This window comes from Melanerpes formicivorus, unplaced genomic scaffold (assembly GCF_026170545.1).
Source record: "Melanerpes formicivorus ecotype bairdi unplaced genomic scaffold, bMelFor1.0.p_v2 SCAF_72, whole genome shotgun sequence".
Taxonomy (NCBI): Eukaryota; Metazoa; Chordata; class Aves; order Piciformes; family Picidae; genus Melanerpes; species Melanerpes formicivorus.
In genome coordinates this window covers 83,037-101,534 of record NW_027142424.1, presented here as the reverse complement: position 1 = coordinate 101,534, position 18,498 = coordinate 83,037, and the positions used below count along the sequence as shown (strand labels likewise).

General features: G+C 56.5%; 2 protein-coding genes across 4 annotated transcripts in view; one reads left to right on the top strand and one right to left on the bottom strand.

Moving 5' to 3' along the window:
• SRRD (SRR1 domain containing) overlaps positions 1 to 13,283 on the top strand; it is a 16,455-nt gene extending 3,172 nt beyond the window's left edge. Inside the window, exons 7-10 of one of the 3 annotated variants that reach the window (XM_068163281.1) lie at positions 196 to 2,379; positions 3,553 to 3,889; positions 7,476 to 7,723; positions 13,007 to 13,283. In XM_068163281.1, the coding sequence (XP_068019382.1) occupies positions 196 to 420 (225 nt within the window). In that variant the 3' untranslated portion in view covers positions 421 to 2,379; positions 3,553 to 3,889; positions 7,476 to 7,723; positions 13,007 to 13,283. The remainder of the gene's footprint in view (positions 1 to 195; positions 2,380 to 3,552; positions 3,890 to 7,475; positions 7,724 to 13,006) is intronic. The other 2 variants (XM_068163279.1, XM_068163282.1) reach the window with 2 other exon arrangements.
• On the bottom strand, positions 753 to 18,301 carry TFIP11 (tuftelin interacting protein 11). The gene is made up of 12 exons (XM_068163277.1): positions 18,036 to 18,301; positions 17,502 to 17,655; positions 15,040 to 15,196; positions 13,429 to 13,556; positions 12,762 to 12,914; positions 11,184 to 11,693; positions 9,618 to 9,724; positions 8,260 to 8,428; positions 7,226 to 7,469; positions 5,767 to 5,909; positions 3,781 to 3,946; positions 753 to 2,420 (listed from the first exon to the last, which is right to left on the bottom strand). Exons 1-12 carry the CDS (start codon positions 18,230 to 18,232, stop codon positions 2,065 to 2,067), a joined length of 2,484 nt encoding a protein of 827 aa, XP_068019378.1. The 5' UTR covers positions 18,233 to 18,301; the 3' UTR covers positions 753 to 2,064.
• Positions 18,302 to 18,498: the final 197 nt, after the last annotated feature.

The following is an 18,498-nucleotide window of genomic DNA, read 5'->3' as shown; positions in this document are numbered from 1 at the left end:
CTGGGCAAGCTGCTGTGGGTGCCCCTGCTTGAGCAGGGGGCTTGGAGTGGATGATGTCCAGAGATCCCTTCCAATCCCCACCCTGCTGGGAGCATGCTGCACACAGGATTTCAGTTGACATCATCTTACCCTTCACAGGCTGAACTTTGCAGGAAGCTTCTGCCTCCCACAACTCTTTCTCCAAATGCTCTTTAGGTCCTGAAGGTGACAGAGGAGGTGGCACTCCCAGCCCACCCTCAGTACCTGGACACCTTTAGTGACACCTCCATTCACTGGTTTCCCTTGGAAAAGCTGCAGGAGCTCTCCCCTGAGGTCTGGGACTTTGTGGAGGAGCCAACCTATGAGGACTGTGACAACCTGGAGATCATCAGGAGGGAGGACAAAGCCCAGGGGTGCAGCCCCATCGCAGCTGAGCCCTGACTCCTCTCTACAGCAGGGAGGGGGCAAGCCTGGGGCTGTGTCTCCTTCCACAGCAGCTCCTGCACAGCTCAAGCTGGTGCCAGCATCAAAGGCAGCAGCAGCAGCAGCCCAGCCCTGGGACATTTTTGTATCTGGGTTATTTAATAAAAGGTAAAGCTGGGTTGGACTCAGCTGCAGCAGAGCTGTAACTGCAGCTGCCTGTGACACCATCTGCACTGCACCAACTGCTCCTGCTCCCCCTCTGGCACCTGTCAGGCCACCAGAGGAGTGGCCCAGGCTCTGCCTGAAGCCTTCTCCTGCCCAAAGGGAAGGAGGGAGAGAGAGTGAGGGGGTAGGAAACAAACTGAATCAGCTTTAATGGAAACAGTAACACAATTAAATAGGTACAAATAGGTCCAAGCCACAGTGGAACCCAGCCCCTGATGGCACCCTTGTCACCACTGATGCTGGGGGCCAGGCACTGGACTCACTGGGAAAGGGAATGGGAGCCAGGAGCTGGATTGAGGAGTTCATAGAATTGTTTTGTTTGGAAGAGACCTTTCAGGTCATCCAGGCCAACTCTGAGCCCAGCACTGCCTGCTCAGCACCAAACCAGGGCTCTCAGCACCACATTCCCAGGGCTCTGAAACCCCTGCAGGCATTGGGACTCCACCACTGCTCTGGGCAGCCTGGGCCAGGCCTTGACAACCCTCCAGGGGAAGAAATTGTTCCTCATGTCCAACCTAAACCTCTGCTGGGGCAACTGGAGGCCATTTCCTCTTGTCCTATTGCTAGTTACTAGGGAGAAGAAACCAAGCCCCACCTGGCTGCCAACCTCCTGGCAGGGAGCTGTAGAGAACAATGAGGTCTCCCCTCAGCCTCCTCCTCCAGGCTGAACAACTCTGCTTCCCTCAGCTGCTCCTCCCCAGACCCTTCACCAGCTTTACTGCCCTGCTCTGGCCAGGCTCTGGCCCCCTCAATATTCTTGGAGCAAGGGGCCCAAAACTGAAGCCAGCACTCAACAGATGTGGCCTCACCAGTGCCCTGGTCCTGCTGGCCACACTACTGCTGATCCCAGTGTTGGAATCACTCCTTCCTCCCTTAGCCCTGACTTCCAGAGCTACCACTGCACCTGAGCAGCTCCTCTGAGGAATAAAAGTCTGAGGTGTCACTATCTACAAACCTTTAGAAGGGCAATGAGGCTGGGGAGAGGGCTGGAGCACGGCCCTGTGAGGAGAGGCTGAAGGAGCTGGGATTGCTTAGCCTGGAGAAGAGGAGGCTCAGGGGAGACCTCATTGCTGTGTGCAACTCCCTGCAGGGAGGTTGTAGCCAGGTGGGGGTTGGTCTCTTCTCCCAGGCAAGCAGCACCAGAACAAGAGGACACAGTCTCAAGCTGTGCCAGGGGAGGTTTAGGCTGGAGGTGAGGAGAAAGTTCTTCCCAGAAAGAGTTATTGGCCCTTGGGTGGAGTCTCCATCCCTGGAGGTGTTTGAGAGGGGACTGGAGGTGGCACCTGGAGCCACGGTTCAGTTAGTCAGGAGGTGCTGGGTGCTAGGTTGACCTGGATGATCTCTGAGGTCTTTCCCAAGCCGGCTGCCTCTGGGCTCCTCTTTGCCACTGAAAGCATCCTCAGGCAAGGGTGCTGAGCAGAGCCCGGGGCCGGGCCCTCACTTGGCCATGTCGATGAGGCTCTGGAGGGAGGTGGGCACCCAGGTCTTCTCGCCCTGCACGAAGACGACGCCGCGGTCGATGTAGATGACGATGCGGCCGAAGGTGTAGAGCTGCTTGCCCTCGTGGCGCTTGCCGATCACCGGCATGAAGACGATGTTGTGCTCCTCCGCCTTCGTCTGGATCAGGTCCTTGAAGTTCATGGGCACGGCGCCGGCGGCCGCCCCGATGCCGCGCTGGGCCATGGTCTCCGCCTCCCGCCGCTCCTGCATCGCCTCGTACTGGAAGTCCTTGCGGCGCTCCGTGTGCGTCAGGTAGGCGATGTTCTCCCGGGCCCCGGGCTGCATGTAGCCTCCTGGGGGGAGGGAAGGCAGGGGGGGGTCAGAGAGGGGAGGGGGAAGGAGGGGTCAGAGGGGGGAGGGGGAAGGAGGGGTCAGAGGGGGGAGGGGGAAGGAGGGGTCAGAGGGGGGAGGGGGAAGGAGGGGTCAGAGGGGGGAGGGGGGAAGGAGGGGTCAGAGGGGGGAGGGGGAAGGAGGGGTCAGAGGGGGGAGGGGGAAGGAGGGGTCAGAGGGGGGAGGGGGAAGGAGGGGTCAGAGGGGGGAGGGGGAAGGGGGGGGTCAGAGGGGGGAGGGGGGAAGGGGGGGGTCAGAGGGGGGAGGGGGAAGGAGGGGTCAGAGAGGGGAGGGGGAAGGGGGGGTCAGAGAGGGGAGGGGGAAGGGGGGGTCAGAGAGGGGAGGGGGAAGGGGGGGGTCAGAGAGGGGAGGGGGAAGGAGGGAAGGTGGGGGGGTCAGAGGGGGGAGGGGGCAGAGAGGGGAGGGGGGCAGAGAGGGGAGGGGGGCAGAGAGGGGAGGGGGGCAGAGAGGAGAGGGGGGCAGAGAGGAGAGGGGGGCAGAGAGGAGAGGGGGGCAGAGAGGAGAGGGGGGCAGAGAGGGGAGGGGGGCAGAGAGGGTCCTCTGCGGAGAGCCAACACCTCTGCAAACCAGGTTTAGGTTGGAGATGAGGAACAGTTTGCTTCCTGCAAGCAGTCAGGTATTGGAAGGGGCTGTCCAGGGAGGTGGAGCAGCAAGCAGGTGAGAGGTATGCAGGAAAGAATGTCTCAAGCTTGAAGTACAGGAGACATCTCAGGTGCTGCTCCCTTCCCTTTTACCCAGTTTAATTCCTAGAGGGATTCCTAAAAGTCTCTTTTAGGTCACAGGAAGTGGAAGTCAGTGCTCTAAACCTAAGGAGAAGAACCAGAACCTCACTGTCAATAACAAAACCCAACAAGTGATGGCTGGGAGAGTCAGTCACCCCCTGGGGCTGGGGTCCCTGCCTGACATAAAACACACCAGAACTGGGCAAGGCAGAAAGAATGTTTAGGAAGAGCCTGGATGAGGCACTTGGTGCCATGGGTTAGTTGATCAGATGGTGTTGGGTGAGAGGTTGGACTGGATGATCTCAAAGGTCTTTTCCAACCTGGTTAATTCTATTCTATTCTATTCTGTCAGTGGCTCAATGGTGCAGGCAGGCAGCCACCCAAAAGCTGCTCCTGCTTCAGTGAAGCACAGAAGAACTCAGCAGCACCTCAGAGAAGGTTATTTGTGGGCACTGGAAGAAAACCACTCTGAAGTCACTGCTCACTTGGAGCTGCCACCTCATCACAGGCAGGGCTGGGTCTAAACCCAGCCTCACAGCAGCCAGACACTTGGGCAGAGCCATCACCACGAGCCACCCACCAACACTGGAGGAGACAGCCCTGTTCATGATGTCAAGAGCTTCATTGAACTTGTCCTTGATGGATGGATGTGCCAGCACTTGGTCTGAGAACATGGACTTCCAGCCCAGGTACCACTTGGTGATCTCCTCGTAATTGGGGCTGTTACTAAGCCAAGAGCAGAGCACCTGCAAAACAGGAGAGAGCAAATGAAGGGCAGGTACAAAGTATCACACAACGTGCTGACAGAGCTCTCTGTGCCCTCATGCAGGTCACTGATGGGGTCCTAGTATTGACCCCTGAGGGACTCCACTAGATACAGGCCCCCAGCTGGCCTCGCTCCCAGTGACCTCTCTGACTTCTTTCCTTCACCCAGGCCACAGCTTCAGTTTCTTTCACAGTGAGGCACTTCACACTCACTGTGAGACATCCAAGCAAGCCTTCTGAGGATAGGAGTCCTCTTGAAGTGGAGAGAAAGCTTTGCTGGCCAGAAGCTTGTTTCCTGAACAAGTCCAAAGGTGCCTCTAGACTTGCTGTGGCCAGCAAAGCTTTGCCCTGAACAGCTCCAGGGAAAGCAGCCCAGAGCCAGGGCCTGGGCTAGGATCCATTAGTGCAGAGTTCTCTTTGACACAACCCAGTGCATTAAAGACATGGCAAGTCTCTTCTCCAGTGCCAGCCACTGAAATGTCTTCCAGCCAAGTATGGAGGAGAGTCCTTCTTGTGCCTTAATTCATCACTGAGCTTCCACAGAGTCACAGAATCAGTGAGGCTGGGAAAGACCTCAGAGATCAAGTCCAGCCTATCACCCAACACCTCCTGACTACTAAACCATGGCTCAAAGTGCCACATCCAATCCCCTCTTGAACACCTCCAGGGATGGGGACTCCACCACCTCCCTGGGCAGCACATCCCAATGGCCAATCTCTCTTGCTGGGAAGAACTTCTCCCTAATCTCCAGCCTGAGCCTCCCCTGGTGCAGCTTGAGACTGTGTCCTCTTCTTCTGGTGCTGCTTGCTTGGCAGATGAGACCAACCCCCACCTGGCTACAACCTCCCTGCAGGGAGTTGGAGAGAGCAATGAGGTCTCCCCTGAGCCTCCTCCTCTCCAGGCTAAGCAACCCCAGCTCCCTCAGCCTCTCCTCACAGGGCTTGTGCTTGAAAGCAAGGGCAGTGAGAGCCTCAGAAGTGCCTGTCCTGATGGGGCTGGAGCTCTGAGTGGCAATCACCCCCTCTGGGACTTCCAAAGCTGAACTACTTCCAGGGACTCCATAGAGTCACAGAATGGTCTGGGTTGGAAGGGACCTCTAAAGGCCATCTAGTGCAACCCCCTCTGCAGGCAGCAGGGACATAGAATCACACAACCAATGAGGTTGGAAGAGCCCTCAGACATCATCAAGTCCAACCTGGCACCCAACACCTCCTGACTACTAAGCCATGGCACCAAGTGCCACATCCTCAACTAGATCAGGCTGCCCAGAGCCCTGTCAAGTCTCAGCTTGAATTGCTCCAGGGATGAGGCCCCAACCACCTCCCTGGGCAAGCTGTTCCAGTGTTGCACCACCCTTATGGTAAAGAGCTTGTTCCCAACATCCAATCTAAATCCACTCTTCTCTACCTTGAAGCCATTGAAGCCCTCAAAGCCCTCAACCTATCCCTCCAGTCCTGTGGGAGCAGCCCCTCTTCCCCTATCCCTCCAGTCCTGTGTGAGCAGCCCCTCTTCCCCTCTCCCTCCAGCCCTCTGGGAGCAGCCCCTCTTCCCCTCTCCCTCCAGCCCTGTGGGAGCAGCCCCTCTTCCCCTCTCCCTCCAGCCCTGTGGGAGCAGCCCCTCTTCCCCTCTCCCTCCAGCCCTCTGGGAGCAGCCCCTCTTCCCTCCTCCTTCTGAGCCCCCTTCAGGTACTGGAAGGCTGCTGTTAGGTCTCCTGACTTCACCCCTTTCAGCTGCTCCTGGGCAGGAGTCACCACAGCACAGTGCCTCAATCCCATTCCCCTCAGCCTCCAGTCCTCCTCACCTGCAGCCACTTGGGGAAGAAGTGTTTCTCCAGCAGTCCAACCAGGCTGGAGACAGAGATCATCCCCTCCCAGTCAATCACCCAGTAGAAGGCATCCATGTGCTGCTGGTGAGGGTTTATGATGAGCTCATTCAAACACATCCCTGGGGATAAGGGAAGGAGAAGTTAGACAAGAACCTGACCACACTTTGATTGGCCTTAGAATACAATTAACCAGGTTGGAAAAGACCTCTGAGATCATCAAGTCCAACCTATCAGCCAACCCCACTGGGTGGCTATTCCAACCCACACAGATTCTATGATTCCACAAAACCTCCTGGTGAAAGCATCAGCACAGGACAAAAGAAGCCAGCAGCAGCAGAGACATTCACAGCCTGCTGCTGCCTGACAGCTGCAGATGTTCTTGACCCTGTGCTCAGCACTGGCCAGGCCACACCTGGAGTCCTGTGTCCTGTTCTGGGCCCCTCAGATTAGGAAAGATGTTGAGCTGCTGGAAGGTGTCCAGAGAAGGGCAACAAAGCTGGGGAGGGGTCTGGAGCACAGCCCTGTGAGGAGAGGCTGAGGGAGCTGGGGTTGCTTAGCCTGGAGAGGAGGAGGCTCAGGGGAGACCTTCTTGCTCTCTGCAACTCCCTGAAGGGAGGTTGTAGCCAGGAGGGGGTTGGTCTCTTCTCCCAGGCAAGCTGCACCAGAACAAGAGGACACAGTCTCAAGCTGTGCCAGGGGAGGTTTAGGCTGGAGGTGAGGTGAAAGTTCTTCACAGAGAGAGTTGTTAACCTTTGGGATGTGCTGCCCAGGGAGGTGGTGGAGTCCCCATCCCTGGAGGTGTTTAGGAAGAGGGGACTGGATGTAGCACTTGGAGCCATGGTTTAGTCATGAGGTCTGTGGTGAGAGGTTGGACTTGATGATCCTTGAGGTCTCTTCCAACCTTGGTGATTCTGTGATATCAGTCCTTTTGAGCCTCTTTGTCTTAGGAAGAAGTTCTTCCCAGCAAGAGAGATTGGCCATGGGAATGTGCTGCCCAGGGAGGTGGTGGAGTCCCCATCCCTGGAGGTGTTTAGGAAGAGCCTGGCTGAGGCACTTGGTGCCATGGTTTAGTTGATTAGATGGTGCTGGGTGAGAGGTTGGACTGGATGATCTCTGAGGTCTTTTCCAGCCTGGTTAATTCTATTCTAAAATTAACAGACTGCTGTGGGAAGTAGATGATCCTTGTGGTCCCTCCCAACCCTCACTGATACTATGATACTACTATGAAAGGACCTCTGGAGGCTGAGTCCAACCCCCCTGCCAAAGCAGGATCACATCCAGGCAGGCCTTGAAAGCCTCCAGAGATGGAGACTCCACCACCTCTGTGGGCAGCCTGCTCTGTCACCCTTCAACAAGTTCCTCCTCATCTTCAGATGGAAAGACAGAGGCCAGCCAGCAGGCTGCAGCAGTCCCAGCAGGGCTGGGCTGGTCTCACCTAGCTTAGGCACAATGTTCTTGACCATGAAAGCCTCCCAGGACCCTGGGGTGAACACATCCTTCCAGGGCTGCAGGATCAGCTTGGCAGAGGAGTCACTGGGGTGCCACTTCTGCAGGGCATTGGCCAGCTTGTTTCTGATGGGGGAGTAGAGGGGCTCCAGCCTTGCCTGCATCAGGGGCAGCCAGGGGTGGATCCAGGAGTGGATGGGCACTGTGTCTGTCAGAGGGTTCCAGCTCTCAACCTGCAGGCAAAGCACAACAGAGCCAAGTCAGACTGCTGAAGGCCTGCCAGGGGCAAAGAGCAGCCACAGAGCAACCCCCTGCAGTCACACCATGCCTTCAGCTGGAAGAGACCTTGCAGCTCAGCAAGCCCAAGCCTCAAGCCAGCACTGCCACCAAGCCATGGCCCTCAGCACCCCATCTGCACAGCTCTGAAACCCCTCCAGGCCTGGGGACTCCACCACTGCCCTGGGCCAGATCTGCACAACTCTTCTGGGTAAGAAATTGTTCCTCATGTCCAACCTAAACCTCCCCTGGGGCAACTTGAGGCCATCTCCTCTTGTCCCATCACTTGTTCTCTTGGGAGAAGAGGCCAACCCTCACCTGGCTCCAACCTCCTTTCAGGGAGCTGCAAAGAGCAATGAGGTCTTCCCTCAGCCTCCTCTTCTCCAGACTCAACAGTCCCCATTCCCTCAGCCACTCCTCACCAGCCCTGCTCTCCAGACCCTTCATCAGCTCCACTGCCATCCTCTGAACCTGCTCCAGGTCCTCAATGTCCTCCTTGGAGTGAGTGGCCCCAAACTGAGCCCAGTATTGGAGACATGGCCTCAGCAGTGCTGAGTACAGGGGGAGAAGCCCTGCACTGCTCCTTTGGGTCACACTGCTCCTGATCCAGGCCAAGCTGGTGGCTTTCATGGCCACCTGGCCACACTGCTGGCTGCAAACCCTTACTGCTCCAGAAGTCCTCCTTGACTGACATTCAAACACTGGTTCAGAACCTGGCTTCCTTCTAAGCCAGCCCCCTCACCTCACCTCCTTCTGCAGCTTGGGGAAGACAAGCTGATCCAGGATGTTTTCCAGCATCCAAATAGGAACCACATTTACCCAGCTGTCCAAGAAATCCACCATGGCTCCACAGTTCCTTGGCTGCCACTGTGCTACAATGGTCCTGACACAGGGCATCCAGATCTCCCACATCAGTCTGGAAAGAAGAGAGATCCAGAATGAAATAATCAGAGTGGACAGAATAGGATTAACCAGGTTGGGAAAGACCTTGAGATCATCCAGTCCATCACCCAGCACCATCTCATCAACTCAAGCATGGCACCAAGCACCCCATCCAGGCTCTTCCTAAACACCTCCAGGGATGGGGACTCCACCACCTCCCTGAGCAGCACATTCCCATGGCCAATCTCTCTTTCTATGAAGAACTTCTTCCTAACCTCCAGCCTGAACCTCCCCTCTACAGCCCCAGGCCTCAATAACCCAATGGCATCTAAGAAGCTACAGAGATCTGGAGAGCTGAGAGCTGGACAATGGAATAGAGACATCAAGAGAATCAGCTGGAAACCAGCAGGATGGCCAAGGGCTCAGGCCCAGCCAGCATGGGTTCAGGAAGGGCAGGTCCTGACTCTCCAACCTGATCTCCTCCTATGGCCAGGTGACCTCCTGGTGGCTGTGGAGCAGGCTGGGGATGTGGTCTGCCTGGACTTCAGCAAGGCCTTTGACACCATCCCCCACAGCAAACTCCTGGCCAAGCTGTCAGCCCATGGCTTGCACAGCAGCACTCTGAGCTGGGTTAGGAACTGGCTGCAGGCTGAGCCCAGAGAGTGGTGGTGAATGGTGCCACAGCCAGCTGGCAGCCAGGCACCAGTGGTGTCCCCCAGGGATCAGTGCTGGGCCCCAGCCTGTTCAATATCTTTATTGATGATCTGGATGAGGGCATTGAGTCCATCATCAGTAAATTTGCAGCTGACACCAAGCTGGGGGCAGGAGTTGATCTGCTGGAGAGTAGAGAGGCTCTGCAGAGGGACCTGGACAGGCTGGGCGGATGGGCAGAGGCCAAAGGCAGGAGATTGAACACATCCAAGTGCCAGGTGCTGCACATTGGCCACAGCAACCCCAGGCAGTGCCAGGAGAGGATTAGGCTCAAGGTGAGGAGAAAGTTCATCCCAGAAAGAGAGATTGGCCATTGGAATGTGCTGCCCAGGGAGGTGGTGGAGTCCCCATCCCTGGAGGTGTTCAAAGAAAGGTTGGATGTGGCACCTGGAGCCATGGTTTAGTTGTCAGGAGGTGTTGGGTGACAGGTTGCACTGGATGATCTCTGAGGTCTCTTCCAACCTGGGTGATTCCCTGGTTCTATGAAAGCTTGCTGCTGGTTTGCTCCTTACCTGTGGAAAGCATCTGTGGAGAGGTCCTGGCCCCCATGTGACAAGAGCTGATCATTCTCCAGCAGGCTCTTCCACTTGGCAATGATTTCTGTGCCATAGGTGCAGTCCTGGAAATGAGAACACAGCAACAGCCTTTAATCTTCTCCTCAAGTCCAGCTGGAGCAGGATGCTGGGAGACTGATGGTCTGATCAGGAACAGGATAGACCAGAATAGACCAGACCAGGTTGGAAAAGACCTCAGAGATCATCCAGTCCAACCTATCATCCAACCCCACCTAATCAACTCAACCATGGCACCAAGCACCCCATCCAGTCTCCTCCTAAACATCTCCAATGATGGTGACTCCACCACCTCCCTGGGCAGCACATTCCAATGGCCAATCTCTCTTGCTGGGAAGAACTTCTTCCTAACATCCAGCCTGAACCTCCCCTGGCACAGCTCGAGACTGTGTCCTCTTGTTCTGGTGCTGCTTGCCTGGGAGAAGAGACCAACCCCCATCTGGCTACAACCTCCCTTCAGGGAGTTGTAGAGAGCAAGAAGGTCTCCCCTGAGCCTCCTCTTCTCCAGGCTAAGCAACCCCAGCTCCCTCAGCCTCTCCTCACAGGGCTGTGCTCCAGACCCCTCCCCAGCTTTGTTGCCCTTCTCTGGACACCTTCCAGCATCTCAACATCTTTCCTAACCTGAGGAGCCCAGAACTGGACACAGGACTCCAGGTGTGGCCTGAGCAGTGCTGAGCACAGGGCAGAATGACCTCCCTGCTCCTGCTGCCCACACTGTTCCTGCTGCAGGCCAGGATGCCATTGGCCTTCTTGGCCACCTGGGCACACTGCTGGCTCATGTTCAGCCTACTCTCCCCCAGCACCCCCAGGTCCCTTTCTGCCTGGCTGCTCTCAGCCACTCTGCCCCCAGCCTGTAGCACTGCCTGGGGTTGTTGTGGCCACAGCTTTGTCACCCACCCTAAAGGCAAGCCAGGAGCTTGCAGCCATCACTCTGCCCAGGCAGGTGGTGGAGTCACCATCCCTGGAGGTGCTCAGGATCTATGTGTGGGCATGGCACCTGGGGCTGTGGTTTGGTGGCCTTGGTGGTGCTGGATTGAAGATTGGACTCCACAATCTTAAAAGCCTCTTGCAACCCAAACCATGCTATGATTAGTAAACCCCCACAGGAGGAAAGAAATCCCAGTTTATGGATTGAAGACACCTCCAGGGGGGAGGTGAAGAGGAGAGTCAGAACTTGTTCAGGGGTAGAGAGAGAGTTCAGAGTCTCACCTGCCACTGAGCACAGATTTGCCTAGGTGACAGCCAGGCCTCTCCTGCTTTTGCAAGGATCAGCCTTAGCTTTCATCAACTTTTTCCTCCCAGCACCCCTGAGAAGGATTCATTTTAGCTCTCCAAGCCCTTACACTGTTGGTCCCCCTGGGGAGCTGCAGAACCTTGCAACCCTCCGTGGCAGCCAAGCCTGGGCGTGGGGCTGGGGTTTGCTTCCCTTCTCCCCAGGGGCTTGGAGCCAAGCTCACAAAGAGCCCTTAAAGCCACCAAGTGCAGGTACATCAAAGCAATGCCCACCTTGAGGGGGTCCCAGTTCTTGAAGTAGTCCTTCATGAGGGGATAGACTATGGCCACTGCCAGGTCCACCCTGTCAGACATCCGGTACTCCTCGTAGTACTTGTCCTGCAGGGTCTCAAAGACCTTGGCACACTCATCCAGGGTTAAGGGGTTCTCACAGCCGGGCTGCATCCTCCTCTCACACTCCTCCACCACCTCCAGCACCTTGCTGAGGTTGCTGATGGCCTTCTCCTCGTGTGAGAGGACTTCAGCCACCTTCTCCAGCTCGTGGCTGAGGTTGATGACCATGTCCCTCTCGTACTGCAGCTGCCGGTCGTTCTGGATGATCTCCTGCTCCGTGATGTCGATCAGCAGCTGCAGGTTGTGCTCCAGCTCCGGCAGGGCAAAGCCCTGGGGCTTGGAGTCCTTGCCCAGGGGCTGCTGGGGGCTGTCATCAGGGATGTTGTGCTTGTGGCTGATCTGGCTGTAGCTGTAGTACACCTTCTGCTCCCGGCCTGTCATGTCTATGACCTGCCAGGGGACAGGGGTCACGGAATCAAGCAGGGTGCAAGGGACCTCAGAGCTCCTCAAGCCCAACCTATCACCTGACACCCAACACCTCCTGACAGCTAAACCATGGCTCCAAGTGCCACATCCAAGCCTGTCTTGAACACCTCAGTATCACTAAGGTTGGAGGAGACCTCAAAGATCGAGTCCAACCTCTCACCACAGACCCCATGACTAAACCATGGCTCCAAGTGCCACATCCAATCCCCTCTGGAACACCTCCAGGGATGGGGACTCCACCACCTCCCTGGGCAGCACATCCCAATGGCCAATCTCTCTTGCTGGGAATAACCTCTTCCTAACATCCAGCCTGAACCTCCTCTCGCACAGCTTGAGACTGTGTCCTCTTGTTCTGGTGCTGGGTGCCTGGCAGAAGAGACCAACCCCCACCTGGCTATGACCTCCCTTCAGGGAGTTGGAGAGAGCAAGAAGGTCTCCCCTGAGCCTCCTCCTCTCCAGGCTAAGCAACCCCAGCTCCCTCAGCCTCTCCTCACAGGGCTTGTGCTTGAAAGCAAGGACAGTGAGAGCCTCAGAAGTGCCTGTCCTGATGGGGCTGGAGCTCTGAGTGGCAATCACCCCCTCTGGGACTTCCAAAGCTGAACTACTTCCAGGGACTCCATAGAGTCACAGAATGGTCTGGGTTGGAAGGGACCTCCAAAGGCCATCCAGTGCAACCCCCTCTGCAGGCAGCAGGGACATAGAATCACACAACCAATGAGGTTGGAAGAGCCCTCAGAGATCATCAAGTCCAACCTGTCACCCAACACCTCCTGACTACTAAGCCATGGCACCAAGTGCCACATCCTCAACTAGATCAGGCTGCCCAGAGCCCTGTCAAGTCTCAGCTTGAATTGCTCCAGGGATGAGGCCCCAACCACCTCCCTGGGCAAGCTGTTCCAGTGTTGTACCACCCTCATGGTAAAGAGCTTGTTCCCAACATCCAATCTAAATCTACTCTTCTCTACTTTGAAGCCACTGAAGCCCCCATCCTATCCCTGCAGCCCTTCACAAGCAGCCTCTCTCCATCCTTACCTTGACCTGAGACAGCTCCTTTTGAGGGGCTGAAAGCTTCTTGTTGATCCTCCCCTTGGCTTTCAGTTCTTCTACTGTTTTATAGCTGTACTTGGGCTTTTTCTTGCCTCCATTGGGATCCTTCCTCCACTGACTGAGCTCCTTCTGAAATTCCTGGAGCAAGGAAGCAAACAGACAAAGAGAAGCAATGGAGCCATGGTTGCTGCTTCCCTCTCACAGCTCAAGCCTGCCTCTGTTGTCTACAGGAAAAGAGCCCCCAGTGAAGAGTGCTGCAGAAGAAAACAGCTGGGCAAGTGGTAGAGCTGAGGGAGGAACTGGCCCAGGGGCTGTCATCCAGATCCAAGCACCAGCTTCAGGACCCCAGCAGCAACTCTCTGGGTGGGTTTGAGGGGGTTTGGGTGTATTTTGGGGCTATATTCTTTGATTTAAGCTAAAACCAAAGACTGTTTGCCTCAGGGGAGCTCTTTGAGAGCGAGCTTCCAGCAAGGCTACTGGAATAAAGTGAGCCAGAAACAACAGAGAGCATTGCAGTGACATGGAAAATGTATTCAGCTTCTTATCTCCAGTGATTCCAGGGCTCTCTGGCACAGGAGACACCAGAGGCTGGCAGCAGAAGTGGGTTTTGCACATCCACCACAACAGGGAAAAGGCAGAAATGCACAAATACCTCCTCAGCTTCTTCTTCTGAGTCCACCACAGGGAAGTCCTGCAGGGACTGGCTGGTTCTCTCTGATCCATAGGCCCCCACAGCTCCTTTGCCTTTCCTCTGCTTGGCCTCAATGGGGTTGATGATACCTAAGGAGGACAAAAGGGGGAACAGAGAGAGCAGTTGGCTTCCTGACAGAGAACAGGGAGGGCTTTTTTTACTACAGCTCTCAAATCAGCACAGACACCCAGCCTGCTATCCTGCCTCTATCACTATGGCCTCTTCTACCTCCTTACTCATTGCTTAATGGTTTTCTAGCCCCTAACTCCAACACACAGCAAAGCAGAGCATGATCCACATCTGCCTTCCACTGCCTGTTGACCCCACCCCATAAATTCCAGCTCCTCTGAGCTGAGCTGACCCCCTTGGGAATTTCACCTCCATCCTTTCCTCCCTCTTTTGCTCTTGCAGAACAACAAAGAGCATAAAACTGCCCTCTTCTGACTTGCACACAAGTGGAGGTCCTCATGAGGAACCATGGGGCTTGGAGGAGGTGCAAGAAAACAAGCAAGAAGTTCTAAAGCAATCTGGAGATGAGATGGGCAAGGGGAGGGCAAGGGGAGGGCAAGGGGAGGGCAAGGGGAGGGCAAGGGGAGGGCAAGGGGAGGGCAAGGGGAGGGCAAGGGGAGGGCAAGGGGAGGGCAAGGGGAGGGCAAGGGGAGGGCAAGGGGAGGGCAAGGGGAGGGCAAGGGGAGGGCAAGGGGAGGGCAAGGGGAGGGCAAGGGGAGGGCAAGGGGAGGGCAAGGGGAGGGCAAGGGGAGGGCAAGGGGAGGGCAAGGGGAGGGCAAGGGGAGGGCAAGGGGAGGGCAAGGGGAGGGCAAGGGGAGGGCAAGGGGAGGGCAAGGGGAGGGCAAGGGGAGGGCAAGGGGAGGGCAAGGGGAGGGCAAGGGGAGGGCAAGGGGAGGGCAAGGGGAGGGCAAGGGGGAGGGCAAGGGGAGGGCAAGGGGAGGGCAAGGGGAGGGCAAGGGGAGGGCAAGGGGAGGGCAAGGGGAGGGCAAGGGGAGGGCAAGGGGAGGGCAAGGGGAGGGCAAGGGGAGGGCAAGGGGAGGGCAAGATGGAAGAGACCTTTGAGATCATCCAGTCCAACCTATCACCCAACACCATCTACTCAACCAAACCATGGCACCAAGTGCCTCATCCAGGCTCTTCCTAAACACCTCCAGGGATGGGGACTCCACCACCTCCCTGGGCAGCACATCCCAGTGGCCAATCTCTCTTGCTGGGAAGAATTTCTTCCTAACATCCAGCCTGAACCTCCCCTGGCACAGCTTGAGACTGTGTCCTCTTGTTCTGGTGCAGCTTGCCTGGCAGAAGAGACCAACCCCCACCTGGCTACAACCTCCCTTCAGGGAGCTGTAGAGAGCAAGAAGGTCTCCCCTGAGCCTCCTCTTCTGCAGGCTAAGCAACCCCAGCTCCCTCAGCCTCTCCTCACAGGGCTGTGCTCCAGACCCCTCCCCAGCTTTGTTGCCCTTCTCTGGACACCTTCCAGCAGCTCAACATGGCAGTTCTTTGAAGGATTGAAACCCCAAATTAGTAGTTACCAGTAAATGACCAGAGAGATGAACACTGTACCTTGAGCATTCTTCCCAAGACCTCTTCCTGGGACATAACCCATCTTCTGGAGCAGCTTCTGCCCAATTCCTTTGGTGTGTCTCTCCCAGCTGCCAAAATCCACGAAAGATTTGCTTCCCCCTACGAAGCCTTTCTGACTGGGCTTGAAATTCCCACCCTGGTAACACAGAAACACCAACACCCCAAATGACTTTAAGGCAGCAAAACATGCAAGCAGTGATTTCACCCAGAGAGAGACCTTAAGGCATCAAACCCAGCACTGATTTCACCCAGAGAGAAGGTTCTCCCTAGAAGAGAGACCTTAAGGCATCAAACCCAGCAGTGATTTCAGCCAGAGGGAAGGTTCTCCCCAGAAGAGACTCAGTTGTCACCACTCTGCACAGCTCACCACATCAGGACTTGTGCACACACCTAAGTCTCCTGAACTCCCTAGCATGGAAGAGGAAAGTCCTGACAAGGTGATGGGTATTAGAATGTGGCCAGCAGGTCAAAGGAGGTTCTCCTCCATCTCCACTCTGCCCCACTGAGGCCACTTGTGGTCACTAGGTGCAGTGCTGGGCTCCCAAGCTCAAGACAGAAGGGAGCTACTGGAGAGAGTCCAGCTCAGGCTACCAAGATGCTGAGGAACTGAAGCATCTCTGTGAGGAGGAAAGGCTGAGAGCCCTGGGGCTGTTGAGCCTGCAGAAGAGCAGCCCCAGAGGGGACCTGTTTAATGCTCAGCAAGAGCTAAAGGACCTGTGGGGGGGCAAGAGGATGGGGCCAGACCATTGTAAGTGGTGCCCAGTGACAGGACAAGGGGCACAAACTGGAACCCAAGAGGTTCCATCTGAACAGGAGGAGAAACTTCTTTGGTGTGAGGCTGCTGGAGGGCTGGAGCAGGCTGCCCAGAGAGGTTGTGGAGTCTCTTGCTTTGGAGAGGTTCCAAACCCAGCTGGATATTGTGCTCCTGGGCAAGCTGCTGTGGGTGCCTCTGCTTCAGGAGGGAGGTTGGACTGGATGATCTCCAGGGGTCCCTTCCAACCCACACTATGCTGGGCTTCAGGGATTCTCTATTACACTCTACCACTAAGTGTAGCTGAAGCTGCTTCCTCATGCTTCCTAGGTTTGGTAACAAAGGGAGTTCTGGTTTTAACCCATAACAAGCCTGGGTTTGTCATCCTGAGCTTAGAATCAAACACCTCTGGAATGTTCCTTACCCACAGCAAGGCAGACACAGCATGGCCTTGCTTTTGTTTTAACCTCTATTGGCCACAGGGGATGTTAGGGAAGACCAAGAGGCTCAAAAGGCTGATAGCACAGTATCACCAAGGTTGGAAGAGACCTCAAGGATCATCCAGTCCAACCTGTCACCACAGACCTCATGGCTAAACCATGGCACCAAGTGCCACATCCAATCCCCTCTTGAACACCTCCAGGGATGGGGACTCCACCACCTCCCTGGGCAGCACATTCCAATGGCCAACAACTCTCTCTGGGAAGAACTTTCTCCTCACCTCCAGCCTAAACCTCCCCTGGCACAGCTTGAGACTGTGTCCTCTTATTCTGGTGCTGGGTGCCTGGGAGAAGAGACCAACCCCCACCTGCTTACAACCTCCCTTCAGGGAGTTGTAGAGAGCAAGGAGGTCTCCCCTGAGCCTCCTCTTCTGCAGGCTAAGCAACCCCAGCTCCCTCAGCCTCTCCTCACAGGGCTGTGCTCCAGACCCCTCCCCAGCTTTGTTGCTCTTCTCTGGACACCTTCAAGTCTCTCAATGTCCTTCTTAAACTGAGGAGCCCAGAACTGGACACAGGACTCAAGGTGTGGCCTAACCAAGGCAGAGTCCAGGGGCACAATGACCTCCCTGCTCCTGCTGGCCACACTGTTCCTGCTGCAGGCCAGGATGCCATTGGCCTTCTTGGCCCCCTGAGAACACTGCTGCCTCATGTTCAGGCAGCTGTCAGTCAGCACCCCCAGGTCCCTCTCTGTTTGGCTGCTCTCAGCCACTCTGCCCCCAGCCTGTAGCTCTGCATGGGGTTGCTGTGGCCAAAGTGCAGCATCTGGCACTTGTTGAATGCCATCCTGTTGGCCTCTGCCCATCTGTCCAGCCTGTCCAGGTCCCTCTGCAGAGCCCTTCTGCCCTCTAACTGACCAACATCTGCTCCCAACTTGGTGTCATCTGCACATTTACTGATGACTGACTCAATGCCCTCATCCAGATCATCAATGAAGATGTTAAAGAGGCTGGGGCCCAGCACTGCTCCCTGGAGCACACAGTGACACCCCAGAACAGTACAAAAGGCAGGGAAAACACCTCCCTCAGCTGCACATCACCACATCTGCTCCTCTGGTTTTGACTATTTCCCCTCTTTTCTAGTGCTCCTTTATTTTCCCAGTGCCTTTGAGCACAACTCTTTCAGCACCTTTGATTACACCCCAGGTTTCCTGCACCCATTACACAGGAGTGAGACCTTCCTGGATAACTCACTGTTTTCAGCTTCTTTGGCACAAATTCTTTAGGGATTTCCTCCTGCTTAACAGGCTTCTCATCTTCATCAGAGTCTTCTTCTGAGAGGTCCTCAGCTGCTGACTTCTTCAGCCCGGCACTGATGAAGTTCACAGGGGCTGAGTAATCCCTGGAGCTACACCAAAAAGGAGAGCAGTGAGGGAATTCTGTTCCAGTGGAGCAGCACTCCTACAGAAGCCTGGGGCCTACAAGACCCTTAAACGTCTACAATTAAGCCTTTAAGCTTGACAAGCACTTCATCGCTGTTTTGGACAGTTAAGAACCATTCTTCCCCCTCCCCTGGGAAGCAGGGGCATGCTTGCAGAGACAAAGTCCACGCTGATTACACCATGGGCAGCCCCTATCCCGGACTGTGCTGCTCAGGACAGCGTTACCAGGCTGAAAACCTCCGCGAACCAAGGCAACCAGCCGAGCCCTGCCCCGCAAACCCACCCAGCGGGCACCGACCGGGGCCTGGAGGGATCGGCCCCTTCCCCGCCGCCGGCGGGGCCCTACCGCTTTCCGCCGAAGCTGGGCCGCTCCTCATCCGAGTCGCGCTCGGCCCACACGCCGTAGGTGGCCTCCTCCTTGGTCTGCCGGTGTCGCTGCCGGTGGGGGTTGAACTCGTTCTGCAGGTCCCAGTCCGACACCTCGAAGCTCTCCATCTCCACCCCATCTTCGCCATCCGTACCGTACAAGTGGGACATCGACATGGTGCCGGCGAGCACCACCCCAGCCCCCCCGAGGCCGCACACGAACGGGCCCCCGCCCCCGCAAAGGGGCCGCGCGTACGGACGGCTCCCCCCCCCCCCCCCCCCTTGCAAAGGGGCCGCGCACACGGACGCGCACGGGCGCGCCCCGACGCTCCCACGCAGCACCGGCTCGCCTCAGCCCAGAGCCTCCGCTACCGCCGGGCCCCACTGCGCCCGCGCCGCGCCGGAACTCGCCCGGACACTTCCGGCGACGCACTTCCGGTGAC